The sequence below is a fragment of the Cebus imitator genome, unplaced genomic scaffold (assembly GCF_001604975.1).
Source record: "Cebus imitator isolate Cc_AM_T3 unplaced genomic scaffold, Cebus_imitator-1.0 Scaffold312, whole genome shotgun sequence".
In the NCBI taxonomy this organism is placed as follows: Eukaryota; Metazoa; Chordata; class Mammalia; order Primates; family Cebidae; genus Cebus; species Cebus imitator.
This window is the reverse complement of record NW_016107627.1, coordinates 1,163,686-1,188,447: the sequence shown is the minus strand read 5'-3', so window position 1 is coordinate 1,188,447 and position 24,762 is coordinate 1,163,686. Positions and strand designations below refer to the sequence as shown.

Below are 24,762 nucleotides of genomic sequence, written 5' to 3'. Positions count from 1 at the left end.
GGCGAGGGGTGGCTCATGTTGTGGGAGCACCTTAAAGGAACATTAAGACGGATGGTGGCAGGCAGCGGCCATGGCGCCAGCAGCTCCTGATTTCCTGGCAATGTCTGCCTGGCAACCCTCCTTACTGAAGACCACGTCTCCAGAACTAGCCAGTTTTTAAAATGTAGTTCAACTTTGGAGATGGTTTTTATTTTCTTGTTGTGAAACCTAGGCGCCCGCACTAAGAAGTCAAACGACTGTCTGGCTGTGTCTGCTTATGAAGATGGGCTATGGCGAAGTGATGCTAAGGTTGAAACCCATCCATCAATAGGTCACAGGAAATAGAAAGATCCAAGTTCAGTATTTGGATTAGAAATACAAGTCAAAGAAGGAGCACTGCCATCAGAAATGTGCGATCCTAAAAGATATTTATTTGAAAGTTTTGAAAAAAGCAAAGCTCATGCCCTGGAGCTTCTGGGAGTATGTACAAAATACAATAATTAAATTAAGTCCAGCAGTTAAAGTTCCTCATAAAAAGAAAAAGCTGGAGTGCTTCCCAATGGGGAATGCTTGACTTAAAAGAAAGGTTTTACTCTGTGGCCTGAAGGTCAACAAACTGGGACTCTGTGGGAATGTATAACATTTCTTAAAGGGGTTCTTAGGTCTTCGTTTTGTTGAAAGAAAATAAAAGTAAAAAGGGACAAGTTTTGAAAATTCAAAAAATGAAGGTGCAGTCCGAAAAATCATCACAATTTTTATAAACGCTACACTGGAGGCTGTGAAAACACGCTCTCTTTTCTGAGCACTAATCTAACACATATGCCCTTTGAGGAGGAAAAGAAAAGGCCAATGGCGCCTTGTGAACAAACCGCTTTAAAATGTGCTCGTTTTCACAGGCAGTCCGTGCAAAGTCATAGCCCACTCATTGTCTATTTATTTGGAAACATTTACCTTAAGTATTCTCGTAAATATATTTGACAATTTAAAATTCTTTATATGGTAGCAAGACTGAGCGTATTTAAAAAATGCTTTTATGAGGCAAAGTTTTAAAAATGATAATTTTGGGTCACATTCTTATAACCTAAAATGGAATGTTTATTATCACAATTTGAAAATATCTGTTTTTATACTAATCATTTGTTGTTACCTTTCTGGTAATATCTCCCCCAAAAAGAATAAGGCTAAGAATATTTTATAAGTTATACAGTTATACAATTTGTACTTGTGGGTTTGTACATACAAACTTGATGTGAAGTTAAACTTTTTCATGTATAAGCATCAGTCTAGGCTCTCACAGGAGTTTTCAATAACCAACCTCAGACCCTCATCTTCCGTATAACTTACATTGAAGCTGAATGTTGGTTTTGCATTAAGACAGTGTGATCAAACGTAGGGTATTAGGAATAGCAGCTTTGACTTTGGGAGACTGAAATGAGTGGATCACTTGAGGTCAGGAGTTTGAGACCAGCCTGGCCAACAGGGTGAAACACCGTCTCTATTAAAACTACAAAAATTAGCCAGGCATGGTGGCACGTGCCTGTAATCGCAAATACTATGGAGGCTGAGGCAGGAGAATTGCTTGAACCTGGGAGGTAGAGGCTGCAACGAGTCGAAATCGCGCCACTGGAGGCCAGTGTGGGTGACAGCAAAACTCCATCTCAAACAACAACAACAAACAACAGCACCAACAAAACCCACCAAAACAAAAACAAAAACACAAAGGAATAGCAACTTTGGCAGCAAAGTTCAGTTTACTAATGAGCAGCCTCATTGACATTTCTGCTTTGATTCCCAAAGTACAGTATCCTCTGTGCTCTCAGGGTCTCTCTGGTGAAATGGACACCATAAACGTCCCGTGCCAAGCCCTCAGTCGAGGAAAGACTGGGGAATGTCCTGCAAGCAGCTTATAGCCTAAGATAGGAGATTTACCTCCGAAGCAGACACAGAATTAGACAAACATAATTTGCCCATGTTGTTTTCTTTCCGACATTTGCTGTTTTTGCTTTTGGAACTGTGAGGGGGAGAAAGGAAGAGAAGGTAAAATTACAAGGCAGAAGGAAAAGTCTAGCAGGACTAGATGGAAGGAGAGATGGTGCAAAGAACGGTGCCCACGTGGGATGGAGCGCGGGAGCGAGGCCCAAGGCCAGGAGGCGGTGGCTCAGCATGGCGCTCACTGCAGCCTGTCCTTGGGGGTGGCATCCAGCGTCATGCGTGCACGGGGCCTTTCTCCCTTAGACAACCTAAGACATTTTCCAGCCATTGAGACTGGCTCCCGGCAGAAAATCCTGCAAAATGTGCGGGGGCATGTTGAGTCTGGGAGGCAGGCGCTCAGGGACCTCCAGGGGCTGAGGGACATCAAGGCGAATTGCGAGGGAGGTGGCACTGGCCTGGTGGCAGAGCTTCCCGGCTGTGTTTTCAATGACTGGTTGTTTGAATTGTGATGAATTCGAATATCTTTGCCGGGGTCAGGCACTGTCTCTGAGGGAGGCAGTTGCTGAAAAGGAGGCTTCGTTATTTTTCTCATTGTTTCAAAAAATACATTTGGAGTTTGCTCACCCTACAGAATTGATGAACTGGGGAACCCGATGGGGAACCATGAATCTGAGGAGTTGGAGCGGGGATGAAGCTGTGTGGTTTAGTGGAGAGAATGTGGAGAGTGTAGTGGTAGTCTTGGCTTTGCCAGCCGTGTGACCTTGAGCAAGTCCCTAGCAGGGCCAATAGTTGCCCAACTCCAGGAGGTGACCCTAGCTAACACTGTATTTTTTTCTATGTGGATGGTGCCCCCTTCATCCAGGAGTTGGTACTGCATAACCCTCCAGCCCTTTAGTGTCTACAAAATCAGGGGACTGGACAAAATGGTAAGAGTTTACAGTCAGAACATCTCCAGCACTGAGAGAAACTTCCATAGGCCAGCAATGGAGGTAGGAGATTGTTAATAACAACGACAACAACGAAGAGCAGCGCAGCTCCCCAGAATGTGGCTGCTGGAGTGTGCCGCACCTTCCTGGTATGTCCAGGAATTTGAACTTGTTTTCCTGTGACAGCATATCCTTCATCTAGCAATAAAAATAAATGAGAGGGCCAGGCCAGGTGGCTCATGTGTGTAATCTCAGCACTTTGGGAGGCCAAGGCAGGTGGATCACCTGAGGTTAGGAGTTCAAGACCAGCCTGGCCAACATGGTGAAACCCCATCTCTACTAAAAATACAAAAATTAGCAGGGCGTAGTGGTGAGTGCCTATAGTCCCAGTTGCTCAGAAGGCTGAGGCAGGAGAATCGCTTGAACCCCAAAGGCAGAGGTTGCAGTGAGCCGAGATCTCGCCACTGCACTCCAGCCTGGGCGACAGAGTGAGACCCTATCTCAAAAATAAAATAAAAATAAAGAAAGTAAAGAGAAAATGTGGCTTGCTGAGTAGAAACGCACATTCCAGCCAGCTCTGCGCAGTGGGATTCCCATGCTCTGCTGTGCGCAGGTTTGGCCCCTGGTGGAAAGCACTTGGTCTTTACTGAATGCCTACTATGTACCAAGCATGATGCTAGGTCGTTTAGAAACACTGCATTTATCTACTCGTTTTTATTTTACAATCATTCTTTTAAAAAATTGTTTTAAACAATTATGGAAAACATAAGAAACAAGATTTCCCATTTGAACCATTGTGGCATTAAGTACAGTCATATTGTTGTGCCACCATAGCCCTCCTCTTACCCAGAAATTTTTCACCTTGCAAAAATGAAACTTGGGGCCAGACGTGGTGGCTCATGCCTGTAATCCCAGCACTTTGGGAGGCCAAGGCAGGCAGATCACGAGGTCAGGAGTTTGAGACCAGACTGGCCAACATGGTGAAACCCTGTCTCTACTGAAAATACAAAAATTAGCTGGGTGTGGTGGCGGGCACCTGTAATCCCAGCTACTTGGGAGGCTGAGGCAGAACAGCTTGAACCCAGGAGGCGGAGGTTGCAGTCAGCTGAGACCGTGCCACTGCACTCCAGCCTGGGTGACAGAGCGAGACGCCATCTCAAAAAGAAAAAGAAACTCCGTACCCATTAAACAGCAACTCCCCATTGCCCCCCTCCCCCGGGCCCCTGGCAACCACCATATGCCAGGTGCTTTTGAATACACTAGTTTATTTCATCCTCTGTCATAGGTTACTGCTGTAGAAGCAGATGCTCAGACAGACACTGGGGTGCAAGATGCTAGAGAACAACCTCCAGGAAAGGAAGGGGACTCAGGATTAGCATCAAGAACAACGTCCAGGAAAGTAAGGAGGACTCAGGATTAGCGTCAAGAAGTTGAATGGCCAAGCAGACCCAATAAAGTCTTGGCTAACCCCACTGGAAACTCTGGCTTGTATATGCCCCATCAAAGTGTCCCACATCTGGCCAAAATGGTGGGGGGCCTTAGAAGGGTCTTGGGCAAGGCAGCAAGGTGGGGAGCTGTCTGCTGACTGCATTTCCCCAGCCTAGCAAGTGGGGATCCTGGAAGTGGTGCAGCTTTCTGATTTCCACATCCTCACAGCAACTCTTGGAGTTAGGTATTCTTATTTGGGTAGTTGAAGAGACTGATGTTCAGAGAGAATAAATGGCTTCTTGTTCTGTTTGCACGTAACGTAACCATTAGTACTAAAGCCAGGATCAGAACCTAAGTGGAGGAGGGAAGCTCCGGTCCTGATTGTAATGAGCACATTTTCCACAAGCTCATGCTGGGGATGAGAGGCGAGAGCAGGAGAGGGATCAGGGATGTGTGACAATGTCCACTATTCGAGGCATCCACACTGTTTTTGGGGACACACACATCTAAACAAGTATTCTGGTGAAAATCCTATCCATGCAATGGCAGGACTGAGGGAAGAGTTGCAAGTTGTCTCTGGGGGAGCTGGGAGGACCTCACAGGTGTGGCTTTCAAGTTGTGTCTTGAAGAATGCTTTGGTGTTTGCTGGGTGTCATGGAGAAGGGGGGGTTACAGCTTGCACAAAGGCTTCAGAAAAGATCAGTCTGGACAGTGGCCAAGGCCTCTTGAGAGAGCCATGCTGTCACTGATATGAGTACACAGGGCTGGGGATAGGCAGTGGTCGGAGCTCCCTTCTACCAGCCTGGGAGAAGCTCCCTAAAGCTCCCCTGAGAGCTGATACATGAATTCCAGGCCCTGGAAATTAGATGGGGAAAATGGCTGTGTCCTTGTCCTCATTTGGGAATTGGATTACTAGCCAGCACAATTCTCCTAGAAAATCTAAGCCAGAAGTTCATGCTGGTTTTTACGTTCTTCCTTTCACAGGACTCAAAAGACCAACCCCCGCCCCCTTTTTAACATTAAGCCAGATGCCTAGAGTGTGTAGTCTTCAGAATAAACTCTCCACCACAAAGCTCTCTGAAACGGAATGTTCATTTTTCTCTTGATTCTATTAGTGCATCTGATTATGAAGGAAATTTGATTCAGTATTTAAAAACAAAACAGAACCCAGCCAAACCAGCTATTTGGCCTTATATAACCCAAAAAAAATCCAGTTTCTTGTCACTGAATCTCTCCCCTGTAGCCAGCTATTTCAGCATCATCACATAGCCAGCGCTCGGCCTCCCTTGTTTTCTGTAAGATGGAGTTTTCAGCATATCGCCTCTTTTATTTATGTGATGAAAGGAATCTCTAAAGTTCCTTCCAGGCCTGGGGGTCCAATCCCCAAGGAATGTGTCCAGTTTTCTTTTTCTTAAGACGGAGTTTCACCCTTGCTGCCCAGTGTGGAGTGCAGAGGCAGGGTCCGGGCAACCTCTGCCTCTTGGGTTCAAGAGATTCTCCCGCCTCAGCCTCCTGAGTAGCTGGTGTTAGAAGCATGCGTAACTATGCTCAGTTACTTTTTTGTATTTTACGGGGTTTCACCATGTTGCCCAGGCTGGTCTTGAACTCCAGACCTTAAGTGATCTGCCTGCCTCAGTGTCCCAAAGTGCTGGGATTACAAGCTACTGTGCCCGACCCAGTTTCTGTATGTTTACATGTTGCATGCAATAGTGAGACAGAGAAATTTTCACCAACAGAGGAGCCTCACACAGTGTCGGGATTCCTCCTTGGTCAATGGTAGGCACAGGTGAGTTGAGAGGCTGTCTTATACCTATCCTGGTGACAGCCAGCTTTGTCCTGTGACTTAGGTATGGCAGCTAGACTCTGGAAGTCTGGCCCCCTTCTACCCCTTCCAGAATGGGTTGGTTCTTGAACAAGAGCCTTAAGCCTGAGGACAGTGTTCCAATTCTCTGCGTATGGGCAAAGGGGGAATGGGGCCAGGATGGAGTGTGACTCTCTGCAAGTTTGAAAGGCTGTGTACAAACAGAAGGCCTGGCCTCACTCCTCAGACCTCAGGCAGGCCTCTGACGGGGTGGAGACTGCAGCATGGCAGAGCTCCTGCCCACTGAAAGCGGAGGGGAAGGGAGATGAAAGGGGTGGAAAAGTGGCTGGTTTCAAAGCATATGGCCTGCAGTTTTTCAAACGTTTTTAATTCCTAATTCGCACCTCTCTTGTTATCACCACACACTGTAATCGCCAATGGCACTTCTTTTTGCTTTGACACTTGACATTATTTTAGGCCCCTGCTCCTCCTTTGACTTCCCCAAGGGCGTTCTAATTTCAAAAGAAAATTTCATCTGGAATAAGTCCTGTGACTTTGAGACTGGCCCCTCTGGCACCCAGTCGGGTTCAACAGGTGTTTGTTGAATGACTAAATGAATGAATAAAGCAATTCTCTTCAAAAAGTTTGGGGACATTTTTACTCTCAGCAATGTTTCCCCCCTTCCTTCTTAAACTTGGGATTACCACTTAGAGTAGCCTCCAGGGATTCCCAAGGGAAATCAGCAAAGTTGACTTAAGAGTTTTGCAAAAACTCATAACCAAAAAGTTACCAGAAAGGGAATGTTCATTTTTCTCTTGATTCGAATACTGCGATTGAACAACATGGGCGATTCTGGAGGACCGAAAAGCAGGGGACCGGGATCACCCCTGCGTCCCTCCAGCTCACGGCCCAGCGGGGTGAGGCCGGGGCTTTGGTCAAGGAGACCTCGGCCAGGGAGCTGCTGCACCAGGTGCCTTTGGGGCCTCTCCGGGCTCATCGTTGCGCGTGGCCCCGGCACGGATTCGGGGCTGCAGGGACCCCGGGGCCGGCAGGACCCCAGGGCAGGCGCGAGGGCCCCGCGCAGGTGTCCGGCCTGAGCGCGGGGTGCGCGGGGGTGCTGGGGCCTGGGAGACCCGAGAGAGACGTTATTGTTACAGTGTAACGAGTCTGATTAACATGCTCCTGACACTTTCTCTTAGTTTCTCCGGCTCCTAGCAACAGCGCACAAAGGCGCGGGATGGTCCCGGGCTCCGCGGGGACACGGGGCTGCCTTTGATCTGCCACCATTACAGCCGGGCTGCGCGACAGGCGCGCGGGCTCCGGGCGGCCCGCGGCGGGCGGGCAAGTGGGGCCCACAGTCCCGGCCTCTTGGGCCACTGCACCGCCCCCCCGGCCCAGCCCTGGCTCCAGCTCTGGCTCCGCACGCACCCGGGGTGCTGGGGAGGCAGCCTCGGGGCTCCGCAGGGCTCGGCGTCTGCGGCCACCGCGTGTCCCCAGCGCTCCTCCTGCCCGCGGGGCTGCCCACCCCGGTTCGCTGTGCCCTTCCCGTTGGAAAAAGCAAAAGTAAAACCCAGCCGGTCACTTATAGTGGAAAAATAAAAATAAAAATCATTTAAAAGTAAGGGCGTGAGGGACAAAGAAGTCCCAAAAGATTTTGTCAAAAGACAACTCGCCCAGCAGGCTGCGGCGCGCTCGGCGGAAGCGGGGTTCGAGCTGCCGCCCGGGCGCTCACAACGGCTTCGGCCCCTTCCCGCAGGTCACTCTTTCCATCGCTGGCAATTCTCATGAATTCGGAAGGCGACAAACTGCCAAATAACAACTGGAATTTAAACGAGCGAACACTGCCACCCCCAAAACCGGCTGGCGCGGAGCTGCCAGGTCCCACGCGTGGACTTGCGGGCGCCGAGCGGGGTCTGGGAAAGTCACTGATGTTCTGTGAGGGCCGCGCTCGGCTGTCCTGTTCCGTCCGTGGGAAATACAGCGCGGAGAGAAAGGTGAAGACTTTCACGCCTAAATGCTGGGTCTGGCCATGCCTCCCCCACTTCCCCCGAAGATGCGCGGGGAATCCTAGCGGGGGCTCCGCGGGTCAGACTCGACCTCCGGCCGCGTCCATGAGCTCGGGGCCTGCGGGCCATCTCAGAACCTGTTTTGTGCCATTTATTGCTTTTCTAGTACTACAGGAAAGAAATAAAACACGGAAGATTCAATTTTCCAAGGTAAACCGAAATCATAAGAGCAGATTTAATCCTTCAGATTAAAATAAACAAAACAAAACCGTATATTATTTTTTCTCCTCGTGGCATCATAAGAAAATGACAATGTCCCCAACGAACCAAGTCAGTTTCCCGAACTCCCGCAAAACGACTGGGTGCAAAAGTGTGAATAATAGCATGTCTATTTTAGAGACGGGGGAGGGGAAAACAACATGGTTTGTTCTATCTGCCCAGCGAAATATGCCAGGGAAGGAGTTACTTTCAAATTCAAATTGGAGGCCGTGAAGTCTTCATCCCAGGAGAGGAGGGGAGGGCGGCCGGTGGACTAACACTGGGACATCAGGCAGGAAGGCTCCCGGATGCCGAGAAACTTCCCAACTTGTGCTCACGGACAGTGCCCGACTCTGACTGGAGTTCCCTTCACCATTTCAATAAAACATGACTGTATTGATATAATCCTCTATACATTAAAATGAGGTTGTCACAGATTGTCATTAAGACCTCAGTAAAACAATGAAGACATTATTGGGCACCCCCCCTCAGGCAAGGTATTAGGGGAATAAAGCAATCTACACCACACGGGTCCTATTGAGATTAATGAAAAAATTATGCAAAAAAAAATCTCAATTTCATTTTCCCGTGACGGGGCTTTGCATACATCCAGTCAGTCTTGCCTTGCACCTGATGATTTATTAAACTAATCCACAGTGATCACCACTGATGTTCTCAACTCAATCTTGTCCTGGCTCATTTTCTAAGTAATTGTTTCTCATTAGTTCTGATAATGTTTTAATAGTGTTACCCATAATTTAGACCCCAAGAATTAATAACAGGGGGGTGATATGGCTAAGCAGCTTGTGATGAGCTACACAAAATATAAACAGGTATTGTTTCTAATTAATCAGATTAGCTGCAAGGTCCTCTTCCTGTCGCCCACGCCTGGCTCAGGAGTCTGGCAGCCCTCATTTCCCCATGTCGGGGTGTCTGGCGTGCCCAGTGGAGATGACTCACATGCCCCCGGCTGCTCTCCCACCCTTCCCAGGGTACCTTGCCCCACCCATGGCACTACAGAGATTCAGGTGGGGAAAGAGGGGGAATACCCTTTGCCTTCTAGCATCTTCTTCCTGGAGTTTTGTCCTTCAAGGACTAAGGCACTCTGGGTCTCTGACCAGGACTGGACTCTTCGGGCCCTCCTCATTTGGGTCTCTGTTCAGGGAATGGGACTTCAGTCCAGATTTGTGGCTCTCATAGGACCTAGTCTCATGATCCTACCATAATTGGGACCACTGGCTTAGTAGGAAGATGATAACTGGATATTTGGGGAGACTAAAAAAGGTGGTTTTGTTTGGGATGAGGGCAGGGGCGTGGCAAGCAGTCCCATGTGGTTGGGACCTAGAAACCTGTGGCCTAGGGGTGACCAGCAGTGGGAGGCCTAGCTGGTCTGGCCTCAGCACCAGCTAGGGACCTGGTAGAGGGGTCTGCTTTTCCCCAGGTCTGTAGGGCTTCCTGGGTGGGGAGGTGAGGCTGTCAGTGAGGCCTTGAGGAGGCCCCTCTGTGTGGGGCAGGCTGGCTGCTTGTGGGGCCAGGGTGGAGCCTGGAATTCAGGCCCATCATCCCCTCTAGCCAAGGGCTTCTCTGGATCATCCTGGAGGATGGGAAGGGTAGTTAGACTGGGGTGAGGGCTGACCATAGGAAAGGCTGAGGCAGGGTTTATTTTCTTCTTTTGCTTAGGGCCAGCCCTGCCTCCGCTGCTTCTAATACCTTGAGTGGGTGTGTATGGCAGCGTCAGGGTGAGAGGAGGCCTTCCTTTGCCTTCCTACCGCCAAGCCATCCTCCCGTCCCTCTGTGTTCTGAGCACAGGGGCAGACTGCGCGTTCGCAGCATGGTCCTGGGTTACCTGGTGCGCACCTGATTCCAGGATTCCCATCCTGGGTGAGACCCAGCTGCAAAAATGGGTGCTGGGGGTGTTCCTCGGGAACTGCTGCTGCTGCCCCGTCTGGGGTCTGGAAGCAGTGTGACTGGGGGCCGTTCGGCTCTGAAGTTGGCAGGATGCCATCTTCCTCTTTCCGGCCTCTGAGTGAGGATGGGGCTAGCTTCCACCTTCCTTTCCGACTACTCTGGGGCAGCACAGGGCAAGCAGGGTGGAGGGTGTCACTCAATGAGGGACCCCAAGGAGCGTGTACCATCTCCATTTAGGAGTGAGCTATCTCCTGGATCCTGTGTTTGGGAGCATGAGTTGGTGTCTCCAGAATGGGCATCCTCAGAGCCATCTTGCCTGGTGCGGTGCTGGCTGCCTGCATGACTGTCCCTGTCTGCCGTGCACTGGGGTGGGCGGGGGGTCACCTGGTGGCGGTGGGATTCTGCGGCCGTGCTTTCATTTGATGGTGCCTCTCCTAGTGTCTAACCTCAGCTCCACTCACCTCCCGGGCTTCCTATAGGAACTGCAGGAAGTGGGGAAGAGGAGAGCCCTGGCTGGGGCACATGCTAGGGGCCGCAGAGGAAATAATCCAAAAGGGCGTAGGAGGAGGTGAAAAATGAAAGTAAAAAAACAACTGTTTTCTATTTACAAATTTAAATAAACAGAACAGCCTTCCCCGCGGTGTTTGTCTAAGAGTAGCAGCATTGCTGCTGTGTAGGTCATGAAAAGGTTGGTGTAGAGTTTTAAACTTCCCATTCTGTTAATTTCTTAAGGAACAGTCGTCCAGAGTCTCGGCACAAAAGCTCATGATTTAATGAGGAACAGAAACAAAATCTCTGATTGTTGGTGTTTCAAACTTCATTGGCGTCCTCTGGCAAGCACAAGTTGATCCCTCTGCAGCTTCAATACCCTTTAGCCTTCAATATAAGAGTACATGCTGAATAGGGAACAATGGCTGGTTGTTATGTTTATTTACCCTTACTACAAGCTGGGTTAACCTCTTCAAAACAGCTTTACTAAGCCCGTTAACCACACCACCCATCTGACCTGCAGCCGCATCTCTAATGTGATGCAAATCTCGCAGGGGCCACATGCACCAGCTCGGGTGCATTGTGTCTTCTGAGACGCTACAAGTTTATGACTGAGGGAGTCCTGTCCCGGCCATACATTTCCAGGGGGAAGTGGCCTCAATGGCAAACAGTTAAACGGGAAAATAAAGGGGGAGAATGGACCATCTTGTGTTTCTACACATTTAGTTTTTAATTGCCGGCAATGGTTGGCCCACAGCCTTCACCCAGGATGACAGCCTTCCTGCTCATCATCTAGGGGTTCAAGGAGTTGGATGTTTCATTTTGGGGGTGGTTAACAGTAACCAGTTTTGAAAGTTTATTTTTAGAAGGTATCTTTATAAGCCAATGTAATACTTAGTAACCTTTTTGATGCCATCTCTGTTGTTTTATCAGATTACCAGCGAAACAGACATGACCCCTTAATGTTGTTACTATTTTTTAAAGGCCTGGCCTTTCTTAAAATTGTCTGTGGTGTCAGCTGTGCAAATGAACGAGCCGGAAACATCTGCTAACATGAGAAGGGTAGGGGGGAATCTGTCTATTTGGGAAAGATCTGTTTCATTCAAGACCTACCTTCCCCTCACAGCGCATCTTGCCCCACGACCTCATCCCCCTGTGAAATCATAAGCCCATATTTGTAATACACTTAAAATGACAAAATCATCAGCTTGGATCCAAAAGGAAAAACGGGGAGTGGCCAGTAAGACAACAACAACAAAATCGTGATTAACATGAACTGCAAATGAAGTCAGGTCCCAATCTGGCATACTAACAAGTTGCCTTGAGTATTGTGGATTGTCTTTGAGAAACCCACTGTATATGTTCAGCCCACCTGATGAGAGCTTCATTGAACAGATCATTTTTCCTTGATGGAGGTGGCAAGCGTAACAATGTTCTGGGCTTGCTTCAGTAACGGCATGTCGATCATACTCCCTTGGAAAGTAAAGGCTCCCTGGAAAACAGAGAATACAAACTTCCTGAAAGAATGCTCGAAATTATAGGCTTCCTTTCTGTGCACGCTCGTACAACAAGAACATTTTAGATTCCACCTGAATTATACTGACTTTCCTACCCAACTTTTGAGAAAGCCAAAGTAAATTACAGAGGAGAGGTTTCTTTTTTCCTCCTAACGAGGAGAAAAAATTAAAAATCTTCAGCATTTTATGGAATATTTAAGGAGAGGAGAGGAAAATTTAAAGAGAGGAAAAACACATCAGACACAAGACAGGAAACTGTTCAGTTAACTCTTGAAATCAAGCAGAAAACATCTGTGGAAGGAAAATGTAAATACTTCCCTATAGATTTTTGAAATATTATGTAGAATTTTAAAAGCAGGAATAAATTCTGGCAACTAATTATTGTTTTAAAAAATTGTACCATCAGGTTAATGGCAAAATCCTACCACTTTGCTGTAACATAATTGAGAGGTAACATGATAAGGTGATGAGAAAACGCAAGGTAGGATTGTACTGAGTGTAAAGAGATGAGTCTGTTGGCACACACTTACAGAAGACAACTAGAATTACCAGGGACGGCCGGGTGCGGTGGCTCACGCCTATAATCCTAGCACTTTCAGAGGGCCAAGGCAGGTGGATCACCTGAGGTCAGGAGTTTGAGACTAGCCTGGCCAACATGGCAAAACCTTGTCTCTACTAAAAAAAAAAAAAAAAAAAAATTAGCTGGGCATGTGGTGTGTGCCTATAGTCCCAGCTACTCGGGAGACTGAGGCAGAAGAATTGCTTGAACCTGGGAGGCGGAGTTTGCAGTGAGCCAAGGTCACACCACTATACTCCAGCATAGGCAATAGAGCAAGACTTTGCCTCAAAAAAAAAAAAAAAATTACCAGAGACATGAGTCTGTAACAAATAAATCATTGATCTGTTGAATGTTAAGATGGGACGCCATCTCTGAAATCTGAAATAACCACATTTTACAGATTCACTTTTTAAAAACTTTTACCATACTTATATCGAATGTGTCAAATAACCTAAGCCCTGTTCTAGATGAGGAAACTGAGGCCCAGAGTGGTAAAAGAAGGAAAAAAAGATGTGATCTTCCAAGGTCATGTGACTAGGGAAAGCTAGAGGTGGGGCTGATGCTTGGGTCTCAGAGCTTCAAGCCTTCATCAAAGATTAAGAAGACAAGGTAGCTTCTTTAAATGCATCAGCAAAAGATAGATTAATGAACAGAAAGCAGTATGCTCAGAACCCAAAGTTAATGTCTGGTTATTTGTGTTCTTTTCACCCCTCCCTTTGCTACTTACAATCATAGCCCTTCATTCTAATCCACCCCACTTCGACCTGTTGGCGTGAGTGGCGTGCAGGGGGTCCTTTGAGATCTGGAGGTGATTAGGGCAATCCTAACGCACATTGATGATGGTCCATTTGCATCTATGGCAGCCCGTTTTTGGATTTCACAAGTACCACTTCCCAGCAGTCAATGCTGCTGTTACTCAGGGCTGCTGGGATCGGAGTGCTGGGCCCCCGCGATGAGGGCTGAGAGGTAGTCACTTATTATACACAGGATGGAGGTAAAGAAAAATGGGGGAATCCTTAGCAGTGACTTGGGAATTTACCTTTCGATTGAGAGACATTCTAAGCCTACTAGGATTAGAATTTTTACCAGCAGTGCCCAACCTTCTCAGCCTTAGAATGATGACTCTTACTCATATGAACACCTGTGTGGCCTAAACTCCTGTATTCCAAGTCACTTCCCAGCCCTCTCGTTTTTACTGTTTGTACCCCCAGATTGTCATTTCCATAATTTCATTCAGCCTCAAGCTAATTTTGGCCACCTCTATGACCAGGAGGAATTTTACTAATTTGGTTGGAAGTTCCAAGGAGGTCCTGTAGGTTGGCGTTACATGGAAATCAGGGCCTGGATCACCTGCTGTTTTACAACACGATCATCTACTTTGGAAATATTGGAGTAAATGATGAAGACCAAAGGCTTCTTGGTTATCCGCCCACCAGGTGGATTATGGCCCTGTAAAACAGCACATCTGTCCTGCTGGGCCTTAAACAATAGGCTGGGGAGATGAAATCAGCATAGATGCACGCAAAATCAAAACGATGCGCAGAGAATCCCAATGGTGGCCTTGAGTCTGTACCATGTTCTCGAATCTGCTTTGGGTTCTGCGTGCACATCAAAGATTAAAACACTTCATGTAGTTTTTCAAGACCCGGAGATCATTTCTTCTATGGTGGCAGATTTTGCTTGATTTTCTTTAATGAAGCTTAAGGTGCAAGACAAAACGTAGCATTTTTGTTCTGTTTCCTGCTTCTCTGCAAATGGAGGATGTTAGTGTTATGAACGAGACTGCCTAGCGCGAACACCCTTAGGCTCTCACATACCCACCTATGATATGGGTGGTATTTTTTAACCTATGTATCTATAGGTGAGATGAAAATAGTCTATTGGTCAGGATTTGGAAAAATGCAGTTCATCAAAAAGCTACTTGGATTTTTGGGGAGGGTTTGAAATCTTCCTTAATGATTATATTTATTTATGTATTTTTTGAGACTGACTCTCATTCTGTTGCCCAGGCTGCAGTGCAGTGGCGCGATCTCGGCTCACTGCAACCTCCACCTCCCAGGTTCAAGCAAATCTCCTGCCTCAGCCTCCCAAGTAGCTGGGATTATAGGCGCCTGCCACCACACCCGGCCACTTTTTGTATTTCTAGTAGAAACAGGGTTTCACCATGTTGGCCAGGCTGGTTTCGAATTCCTGACCTCAAGTGATCCACCTCCCTTGACCTACCCAAGTACTGGGATTACAGCGTGAGCCACTGCAGTTGGCCTTAATAAGTTTAAGTTTCATAGCCCAATGCTCCCCTCAAAAACTGTCAGTGTTTCAAAAAGTACAAAGAACTTCTATCAGCTTGAAGTTTCAGACTATAATTTCACTTAAAATGCCTTTAAATAGTAAATTATTCTTTTTTTTTTTTTTTTTTTTTGAGACAGAGTCTCACTCTGTCGCCCAGGCTGGAGTGCAGTGGCGCGACCTTGGCTCACTGCAACCTCTGCCTCCTGGGTTGATGCGATTCTCCTGCCTTAGCCTCTGGAGTAGCTGGGACTATAGGCGCACGCCACCATGCCCGGCTAATTTTTTGTGTTTTTAGTAGAGACGGGTTTTTTTTTGTCTTAGCCAGGATGATCTTGATCTCCTGACCTCATGATACACCTGCCCTGGCCTCCTGAAGTGCTGGGATTACAGCAGCGAGCCACCATGCCTGGTCTTTTTTTTTTTTTTTTTTGACATAGAGTCTCGCTCTGTTGCCCAGGCTGGAGTGTAGTGGCATAATCTCGGCTCACTGCAACCTCCCCTTCCCAGGCTCAAGTGATTCTCCTGCCTCAGCCTCCCAAATAGCTAGGACTACAGGTGTGTGCCACTGTGTTTGGCTAATTTTTTTTGGTATTTTGAGTAGAGACAGGGTTTCACCATGTTGGCCAGGCTGGTCTCAAACTCCTGACCTCAGGTAATCTGCCCTCCTTGGCTTCCCAAAGTGCTGAGATTACAGGCAGGAACCACTGTGCCTGGCCTCATAGTTAAATTTTTTAACGCCCTTGTTTCGGTAATAATAATAGCTATAATTTTTTGAGCAGTTCCTAGTCTGGGGCCAGCTGTCTGGGGTTTTACGTGCATTATTTCATGTAATGCTCATAACGACACTTTGAAGTAGATATCATTATGCATCCCCAGTAAAACTTTCTCTTTTTAATTGTGGCAAAAACATGTAACATACAATTCACCCTCTTAGGCATTTTTAAGTGTACAGTTCAGTAGTGTTAACTCTATGTACATTGTGCTACAGATCTCCAGAGCTTTTCCCTCTTGCAAAACTGAAACTCTGGAGGCCGACCGTGGTGGCTCATGCCTGTAATCCCAGCACTTTGGAGGCCAAGGCAGGTAGATCACCTGAGGTCAAGAGTTCGAGACCAGTGTGGCCAATATGGTGGAAACCCCATCTCTACTAAAAATACAAAAATTAGCTGGGTGTGGTGGTGCATGCCTGTAATCCCAGCTACTCAGGAGGCTGATGCATGAGAATTGCTTGAACCCAGGAAGCAGAGGTTGCAGTGAGTCAAGATCATGCCACTGTACTCCAGCCTAGGTGACAGAGCGAGAATCTATCCTAAAAAAAAAAAAAAAAAAAGCAAAACAAAAAATTCCTGAAATTCTGTATCTATTAGACAATCCTCCACTTCTATATCCCCCGGCAACCACCATTCTACTTTTGGCAAGGATGCTGAAAGTAGAATCCTTGGGTCTCACTCTGTCACCCAGGCTGGAGTGCAGTGGTGCCATCATGGCTTATGCAGCCTCCACCTCCCTGGCTCAGGCCATCCTCCGGCCTCAGCCTCCAGAGTGCCTTGGACCATAGGTGTGCACCACCAGGCCCAGCTAACTTTTTAAAAATTATTATTTGTAGAGACAAGGTGTCCCTATGCTGCCCAAGCTGCTCTGAGACTCCTAGGCTCAAGTGATCCTCCTGCCTTGGCCTCCCAGAGTGCTGGATTACAAGGCATGAGCCACTCTGCCCACAAGCATTCTACTTTATTTCTCTATGAATTTGTACCTGTCCCCTTTTAATAACTGAGGTACAAGGAGCTTAAAAAACATGTGCAACTTGGCCGTGTAGTTAGTGAATATATAATAGAACAGGGATAAAGCTGACTCTATCTGATGCCAAGTCTGTGCTCTTAGGGTAATTGAAAAGGGTTCTCTGAGTGTGTTCTGTGACTCCCTGAATCAGAACAATGGGTCGGAGGGGGGAGCTTGTTGAAATGCAGATTCCTGGGCCCAGTCCTACGTCGTTTGTGCAGAAAGCCTAGAGGTTGAATGGGACTCCTCTGGTAATGCTAGCATAGGTTCATGTTTGAGAACTTCCGTGTTTTAGCTCCCCGGGTAGAAATGGTCAGGCCAGCTTGGATATGCAGGTCTGTAAAGTGAAGAGCCCTCTTGCAGCCTTTTGTAAACGATGCCTTTCTCTTGTAAGGCATCCCCAAGATGCCTAATGGCAGAATTTTCTTAGGTTAGTCACTTATCTATTCATCCGTTAAGTATGGACCAAGCAGCTCCTTTATGCCAGGCCCTGGTGAGTCGCTTGGGACAGTGAGAGGATGAGACTTGGCCCTGCCCTCTGGGAGCTCACCATTTGTTGGAGGGGATAGGGAAGGAAGAAGCAGGTGCTACCTGACACAACAAGAATCGGGGAAAAGGACAGGGTGGGAAGCGCAGGGACGAGCTGAGGGCCTGAACAGCTGCACTTCTTCCCAATCAGGGCCATCTGTGTGGGACTGCACTGCTCACACAAGTAGGACACCGGGTACCTAGAGCAATACCAGGCATCCCCCAGCATCGCTGTGGAGCTCCGGACACAATGGGCTTTTACTGACAGTTACCTATGGTGGTGTTGTGATAAATCACTGGTCAATTGCTTTGCACATCTTAATGCATGTGTCTATGATTTCAAACTCCTGGAGGTGAAGACTAGTGTCCCATAGCACACGTGTCTTCTGCACAGGAAGGAAACTGTTGCCATTGGACTGTAGCTTTTCTTACATCTTGGCCATTGCCTATTGATAAGGTAAGCGCTGACATACCATTAACTTTACCAGACCCTGAAGTTCTTCATGAAGAGAATCTGACTTAAAATTTGACGGTGACAGAGTGACGACGGCGATGATGACAAGAGTCATCACATCTACGTGAAAGTCATATATTTTGCATTTCTGGTACTTAGTATGAATTTTTTTTCTCCACAGTCCTAAAAGAGTAATTTTCTAGAAGCCGCAAATTTATCTGAGTCTTTCCCCACTCGCTTGTTTCCAAGTAACTTCTGTGGAGACGGAGAGGGGTGCCTTCTGGCACATTCCAATGATGGTGTTGCTGTGGCTCCCTGAGAGAGTTCTCTGTGAGAATTCATGCTAGTGTTTGAATACAGCTGTTAGAATCCTTTTTTGGGGTATCACCCTTTTCCTATATGGTGCTAAGTCTTTTTGCTCAATGAACGAATGATTGGCCTTGTGGCAGTTCCCAGGGAATTCCTAAACGTCCAGCCGGTGTCGGCCATGATCAGAATTCTCCTTGAGATCCTGGCTGTGCCTTCCACGTGCTGCATCTCTCAGTCTGGCTGTGGCCTCCCAGGTTACGGCTCTTCCTTACCTCCAAAGTCAACAGCTCCCTGAAACTCCTCAAAAAAGGGGAAGGTGATGCTCCCAGAGCCGCTCTCATGGGCACTGCTGCATTCTTCTTTCCTGTGTTTCAACTTCTCCCACTTCGAGAGTCCTTGAAAAGGGCCTTGTGTGACCTTGGTTCCCTCTCAATTTTTTTGGTGACATTCATTTTAAGGATGTCTGTTTGGATGCCAGGTACCCAAAGCTCGGTGAGGCTTCCTGGCTCCAAGGCTGGCTCCCAGAGCTCTCAGGGACATGGTGCCGGGATGTTTATAGGGGGTGGCACTTTGCTAGTTGGGATCGTGCTGTTACCTTTCTGAAACAGATCTGATGGAATCATCCATTTGTTTTAACCCTGCCATGGTTTTCTTTGGACTCACAGAATTAAGTGCAGTATCTCAGTGGAGACCCAAGCCTGCCCGTGACAGGACCCTGCCCCTCTCAGCCTCATCTCCTGCTAGCCCCGAGGCCTGTTCCCTGACACACTCCCCGCCCTACAGCACTGCCGCACGCCCTGTTCTCTCTGAAGGCCCTTTCCCTGTCTAGCAAACTCCTCTTGATTCCAGCTGTCAAGGTGTCACCTCTGTGAAGTGTTTTGAGGCCTCCTTGGTAGAGCAAATCACTCTCTGACCTTTCCCTGTACAGCTCCGGTATAGCTTGCGTTCCCATCTAGCGAGATTATTTGCTTACATTGCCGTCTTTCTTATAACACTGTGAGGGCCCTGTGGGCAGGTGCCAGGCCTCGCGTGCCTTTGCATCCAAGGACCCAGCACCCAGTACCTGCCGGGTACATGGGAGATGCTATGTGACCGCTGACCTGGTGATGATAGAAAAGGCTGAATGCAAACAAAGCCAAGAGCAGCAATACCAACCTGCCTAGATAGAGAGACATGGGTTTGATAGTTGGTGATTTGGGTCATTCTTTTTCTTTAATTTGGGATCTGACGAAGGGACTGTAGTTTCCTGGGCAAAGCTTTGCTATCACACATATCTGCTGGGTCCTTACGTCACCTGGACATGTGCAGTGAGCTTTCATCCCAGTTGGTCTCAGGGACATGGGGCTCCGCCGCCCACCTCATCAAGCTACGAAAGAAGCCCAGGCTCACACCCATGCCTATTGGCTTCCTCACCATCTGACATGGATGCAGAGCCTACTGTGTGCCTGGCGTACCGCAGGCCCAGGGACTTATGGCAGCAGGGAACAAGTCAGATGTGGTCCCTGACCTCACAGGGCTTCCATTCTAATGGGGGAAAGACATTAAACAATGATAGAAATGCCTATTACTTTTGATGAGTATGAATGCTCAAAAAGCAAGGCACGGGGGAGCTGAAGAGCAATTGACAGGGGACCTAACCTGATCAGGTAGGGCCTCCTGTGGGACGGGATGTTTAAACTGACATGTAAATGGTGAGGAGCAGCTAAGCAGGGGCAGGGGACAGGAGGAGAGGAGGGAAGGAAGAGAGACCAGGGCACATGATGGCTCTTTCTGGGGCACGAGCTGCGTGACCAAGGGGAGAGTGATGGAAGACAGAATCACCCCAGGTCTCCACAAAGCTTTCCAGCTCCGAGCTCACCCTCTCCTCCCCTTTATGTGCATGTGTCTGTCTGTGCCCTTGGTCTGGTAATACTCACTTGTCAGTTGGCCAGCACTTGCTGAGCCTCTGGTAGGACACCATGGCTGACCTCAAAACTGGTAGTGTTGGGGCCAGTGTGGTAGTGTAATCCCAGCACTCCTGGGCTAAGTCAGGAAGATTGCTTGAGCTTGGTGAAGGCTGCAGCGAGCTGTGATTGCACCACTGCACTCCAGCCTAGGTGACAGAGTGAGACACTGTCATGAAAAAAAAAATTGTCATGTTGGGCTGGGGTCAAGTTAACTTGCACAAGTGACTTAACAGTTAAAGGGCAAGTGAGTTTGTGACATTTGTGGTGCTTAAGGGACAAGGAGCTGCAGAGGAAAGGAGCCAACACAATGGTGCTGGTTTGGCCAGGGAAGGGCTTCAAGAAACAGGTACTTTGAAAGTCAGCTTTAGAAGGTCAGGCATGCCGGGAGAATGTCAGGAGAGGGGCGTGGGTACTGGAAGCGGGACATAGAGAAGTGTGTGGCGTTGGCTTTCTCTGTTTTGCAGGAGCCTTATGTCTCTGGTCACCAGTGACTTAACAGACACACAACACTAAGGGGTGTGTTAGGAGACACTGGATCTTTCTGTGGTTCTGTCTATGGCTCAAAAGCTGTCTTCTAGGGCCTAAGGACATGCAGCCTACTCAGCCTAAATTAAAGCAAGCTGGAAGAGAGATGACATTTTAAAATATTGGTTCTGCTGTTTATTAGCTACTTGACTTTTCTTGTAACAAAGCACATAATTACTTAGTCTCTATTAGATGAAGCTGGACTGAAAGCCAGTGGGGTTCCTCTGTTCTTGCTACATGCACTGATGGGCCCAGATTTGCTCCTTCCTGGACCTCAAGCAGAGGAAGTTGAACCACCTGTTTCCTTTTCTTCACTCTGGGTGTTTTTCCTCTGTACAGAGGTGGTCCAAGGATCCAACGATGGGGAAGCCAAGAGCTGGGCTGGGCTGGGCTGGCCGAGCCCTACCTCCAAATGGGACAGCATGGATGGATGGTCTGGTACTGGCTTTCCGGGCACCGGGGAGGGGCTGAACTTGGGGAAAGGATGTCAGTTTCCTTGAGGAGGAAATAGGAAGATTGTCTTGGCAACTGCAGCCTCTACTCTAGTTAACTATACCTTCAGTAAGCCCTGGAATATTAGTTTCCAAGCTGGGAGGGTAATGCCATTAGGAAGACCATTATCCAAAAAAGAGGTTTCATTTGATAGTACTTTATACTATATATATATATATATATAGAGAGAGAGAGAGAGAGAGAGACAAGAGTCCCACTCCTGTCTCCCAGGCTGGAGAGCAGGGACATGATCACAGCTCACTGCAGCTTTGACTCCCTGAGCTCAGGTGGTCCTCCCACCTCAGCCTCCCCACTGGCTGGGACTACAGGCATGCCCCACCAAGTCTGACTAACTTTTTGTATTTTTAGTAGAGATGGGGTTTCGCCACGTTGTCCAGGTTGGTCTTGATCTCTTGACCTCAAGTGATCTGCCTGCTGTGGCCTCCCAAAGTGCTGGGATTACAGGTGTGAGCCACCACACCTGGCCCAAAATATTTTCAAAGATATTTTCTCGCCTATAGTACAGAGGCATGATTATTTTAGTTTTACAGGCGCAAACAATGAGGTTCAGTACTAGTTAACCTTACAAAGGAACTTAAGATGAAAAGGCTAGAATCTAAGGCTTTTCACCCCAAAGTTCAAATTCTTGTTATTATTCATTGTAACCCAAAATATGGCTGTCACTGGTATTTGGGATGATTATAGAGACAATTCAAATATAGTTACATATTTATTTTGTATATACTATGGATTTTAAATTGTATTTAATGTAATTTATAAAAATAGCATATGTAAATGATTTCGGAAATATTACTTAAGATGAGGCTAAAAAATACTATAGATAATGTGCAGATAAGCAAATATGTGAAATTGCAATTTTAACAAGTAAAATACAACATTTTTCATCCTGGGCTTCCATTTGAAAGCTCTCACTATAATGTATTAAATACCAGAAATACTAGAATTCAATAATACAATATATGACTGACATTTTAAGTCTTAAAAACACCCAAAGCATTTGTTAGGGAGAATTAAAGGTGGTGACATTTGGTCCTTGTAAACACATCTGAATATCAGTAACCTTTTGTTTCATGGATAAACATCTTTAAAAATTGTCATGAAGGCTGGGCACAGTGGCTCATGCTTGTAATCACTTTGAGGCCAAGACGAGAGGACTGCTTGAGCCCAGGAGTTTGAGACCAGCTTCAGCAATATAGTGAGACCCTGTCTTTTCAAAACATAAAAAAAATTAGGTGGGTGTGTTGGCACACACGTGTGGTCCCAGCTACTCAGGAGGCTGAGGCAGAAGGATCACTTGAGCCCAGGAGGTCGAGGCTGAAGTAAGCCATGATCGCACCACTGTACTCCGGCAGTAAAATAAGACATTGTCTCGGTAATTAAACTGTCAGGAGGATAGTAAAAGAATAGGGCTGAAGACTTCGAAAGTCTAGAACGTGTTTTTCTTCTTTTTAACACTTTAAATTGTAGTGATAATTTGATCAGTATTTTAATAATATTTTGAATTAAAATTCAGCAGCCATTTGTTCCCATTGTCAGACAATTTATAGATGCTAATGTATCTCTACGTGAAATTTCTGAAAGTTCAACTGAAGTCACTCAACGCGGACACCAATTCACATTTTGCTAATCTATGATTACCACTATCATGGAATTCAGATGGACGATGTTCCATGGCCTAAGCCCTTTAAATAATTCCTAAGAATGTAACAGTGGGAATATTGGGTTTGGGGTGGAATGGGTGGTGTTCATTATGTACCTGACTGGGCAGCACAGTGAAAAGTCAGGCAGGAGCAGCATGCTGAGCTGGGGAAGGCCCCAGAAGGCATAGTCTCAGAGAGGGTGCTGAGTTTGGGGGTTGTGCAGGAGTTTGGGGGGATTCTGCACCCTGACCGCGGATCCATTTTCCAAGCTCTGCAAGGTGCAGAAGCCTGGAGAAGCTCCTCTTTATCCCTCCCGTCCCTTCCCCTGTAGCTCTCTGGTTTTCACTCAGAGGGCAGGGCAGGACCAGGAGGGGCACGGAATGGAGGCCTCCTGTATTCCCAGGGTGGCCCCACCTGCCAGGTCAGTGACAGTCTGAGTGAGCGTGGGGAATCATCTGTTCCATGCAGAAATAGGACACTTTCCAGGACGGGCACAGCCTGTGGTGGCTCTCAGTAGCCTGCGGCTGAAATGAAGGAGAACAAAGATCCCTGGGAGAGAAAAGATCTGGCCTTTCTGGGGTTTCCCTTAGAAGCAGCTTCATGCAGAGGTTAGGGATATGGACTTCGGGCTCCGTTACACCTGATTTTGGATCCAGGAATGAATTTCCTAGCTGTGTGACCCACAATGAACAAAGCTACCATTCCCAGGTTCGATTTCTTCATCTGGAAAATGGGGCTAATACCACCTCCGTAGGGCTGTGGTGAGGATTACATAAAATAATATATGCAAAGGCCAGGTGCAGTGGCTCATGCCTATAATCCTAGCACTTTGGGAGGCCGAGGTGAGAGAATCACTTGAGGTCAGGAGTTCAAGACCAGCCTGGCCAACATGGTGAAACCCTGTCTCTACCAAAGATACAACCATTAGCTGGGCATGGTGGTGCGTGCCTGTAATCCCAGCTACTCAGGAGGCTGAGGCGTGAGACTTGCTTGAACTTAGGAAGTGGAGATAGCAGTGAGCTGAGATCCTGCCACCATACTCCAGCCTAAGCAACAGAGCAAGACTCTGTCTCAAAAAAAAAAAAAATATATATATATATGCACAATGACCTGTTACCTAACAGGCTCTCAGTAAATGGGAGCAGATATGCTACCAGCACTGTCACTACTGTGGCCACACACTGTCATGATGGGCACCACTACTGTTAGCAGCGTGATGACCTCTCCTCTGGTTATTACCAGCACTCCCATGGCCACTGCCAGCATGGTTGCTGCTACCACCATTACTACTAGTATTGCTACTGGTATTGCTGGCCAGAGATTATTTAATTCTGCTTATCCGAGTAAGGCCCAGTGAGAAGCAGACTCTTTGAATTCTAAGTAGGTTTTATGATTTCAGAGTTTTAAGACCTGCAAGAGTTTGAGAGACATCAGTGTTTTTGAAAATATAATGGATAGAAACAGCCTCATGCCTGAAGCTTCCTGTCCCCTCTAAATGCTTCTAAATTGTAGATCTAGTTGTCTCTTTAAGAAACTAGACTCAGGGATGCTATATATTTGGCAGAGCCTCAGTAGGAAAACAAATTTAGAAAAATTAAAAAACTTAGAATATCAGCAGAGGACAGACACTGATCAAATGGAGATGATCTGAAGATCGGAGGCTGGCTTATACCGAGGAGGTACTGACGCCCAGGACACAGTTCTTTCAGCAGATGATGGGCCAGAAGAGGAAGAGGTATAGCAAAGATGATGGCTAGACACATTTGTGTAAAATGGGGGACATTTCTTGGAATGGGGAAATTGAGTGGATGTAAAATGAATGGATAGCATTAACATTTTCCTTTTTACAAAGGAAGGATGAAATTATTTAGCTTTAGTTAAACAAAAGGAAACATGGGGTTAGAAAATAGAAAGATTTGTGTGTTTTACTTGGTAAGACTAATTCAGGACTTTACCAAGAGTTCCAGGGAGTCGAA

The 24,762-nt window shown here is 47.3% G+C and overlaps 1 protein-coding gene and 1 long non-coding RNA gene across 6 annotated transcripts in view; one reads left to right on the top strand and one right to left on the bottom strand.

Moving 5' to 3' along the window:
* Positions 1-1,746: 1,746 nt before the first annotated feature.
* CLYBL (citramalyl-CoA lyase) overlaps positions 1,747-24,762 on the bottom strand; it is a 297,363-nt gene continuing 274,347 nt past the window's right edge. The window contains exons 8-9 of one of the 5 annotated variants that reach the window (XM_017503564.2): positions 12,100-12,219; positions 1,747-1,990 (exon numbers count right to left, since the gene is read on the bottom strand). In XM_017503564.2, the coding sequence (XP_017359053.1) occupies positions 12,124-12,219 (96 nt within the window). In that variant the 3' untranslated portion in view covers positions 1,747-1,990; positions 12,100-12,123. Of the gene's footprint in view, positions 1,991-8,219; positions 8,241-8,701; positions 9,925-10,986; positions 12,220-24,762 lie in introns of those variants that run through there. The other 4 variants (XM_037729604.1, XM_017503563.2, XM_017503562.1 and 1 more) reach the window with 4 other exon arrangements.
* Positions 17,701-24,762, top strand: part of LOC108286000 — a 19,612-nt gene continuing 12,550 nt past the window's right edge. The window contains exon 1 of the long non-coding RNA XR_001817776.2: positions 17,701-17,856. This is a non-coding gene — a long non-coding RNA (uncharacterized LOC108286000). The remainder of the gene's footprint in view (positions 17,857-24,762) is intronic.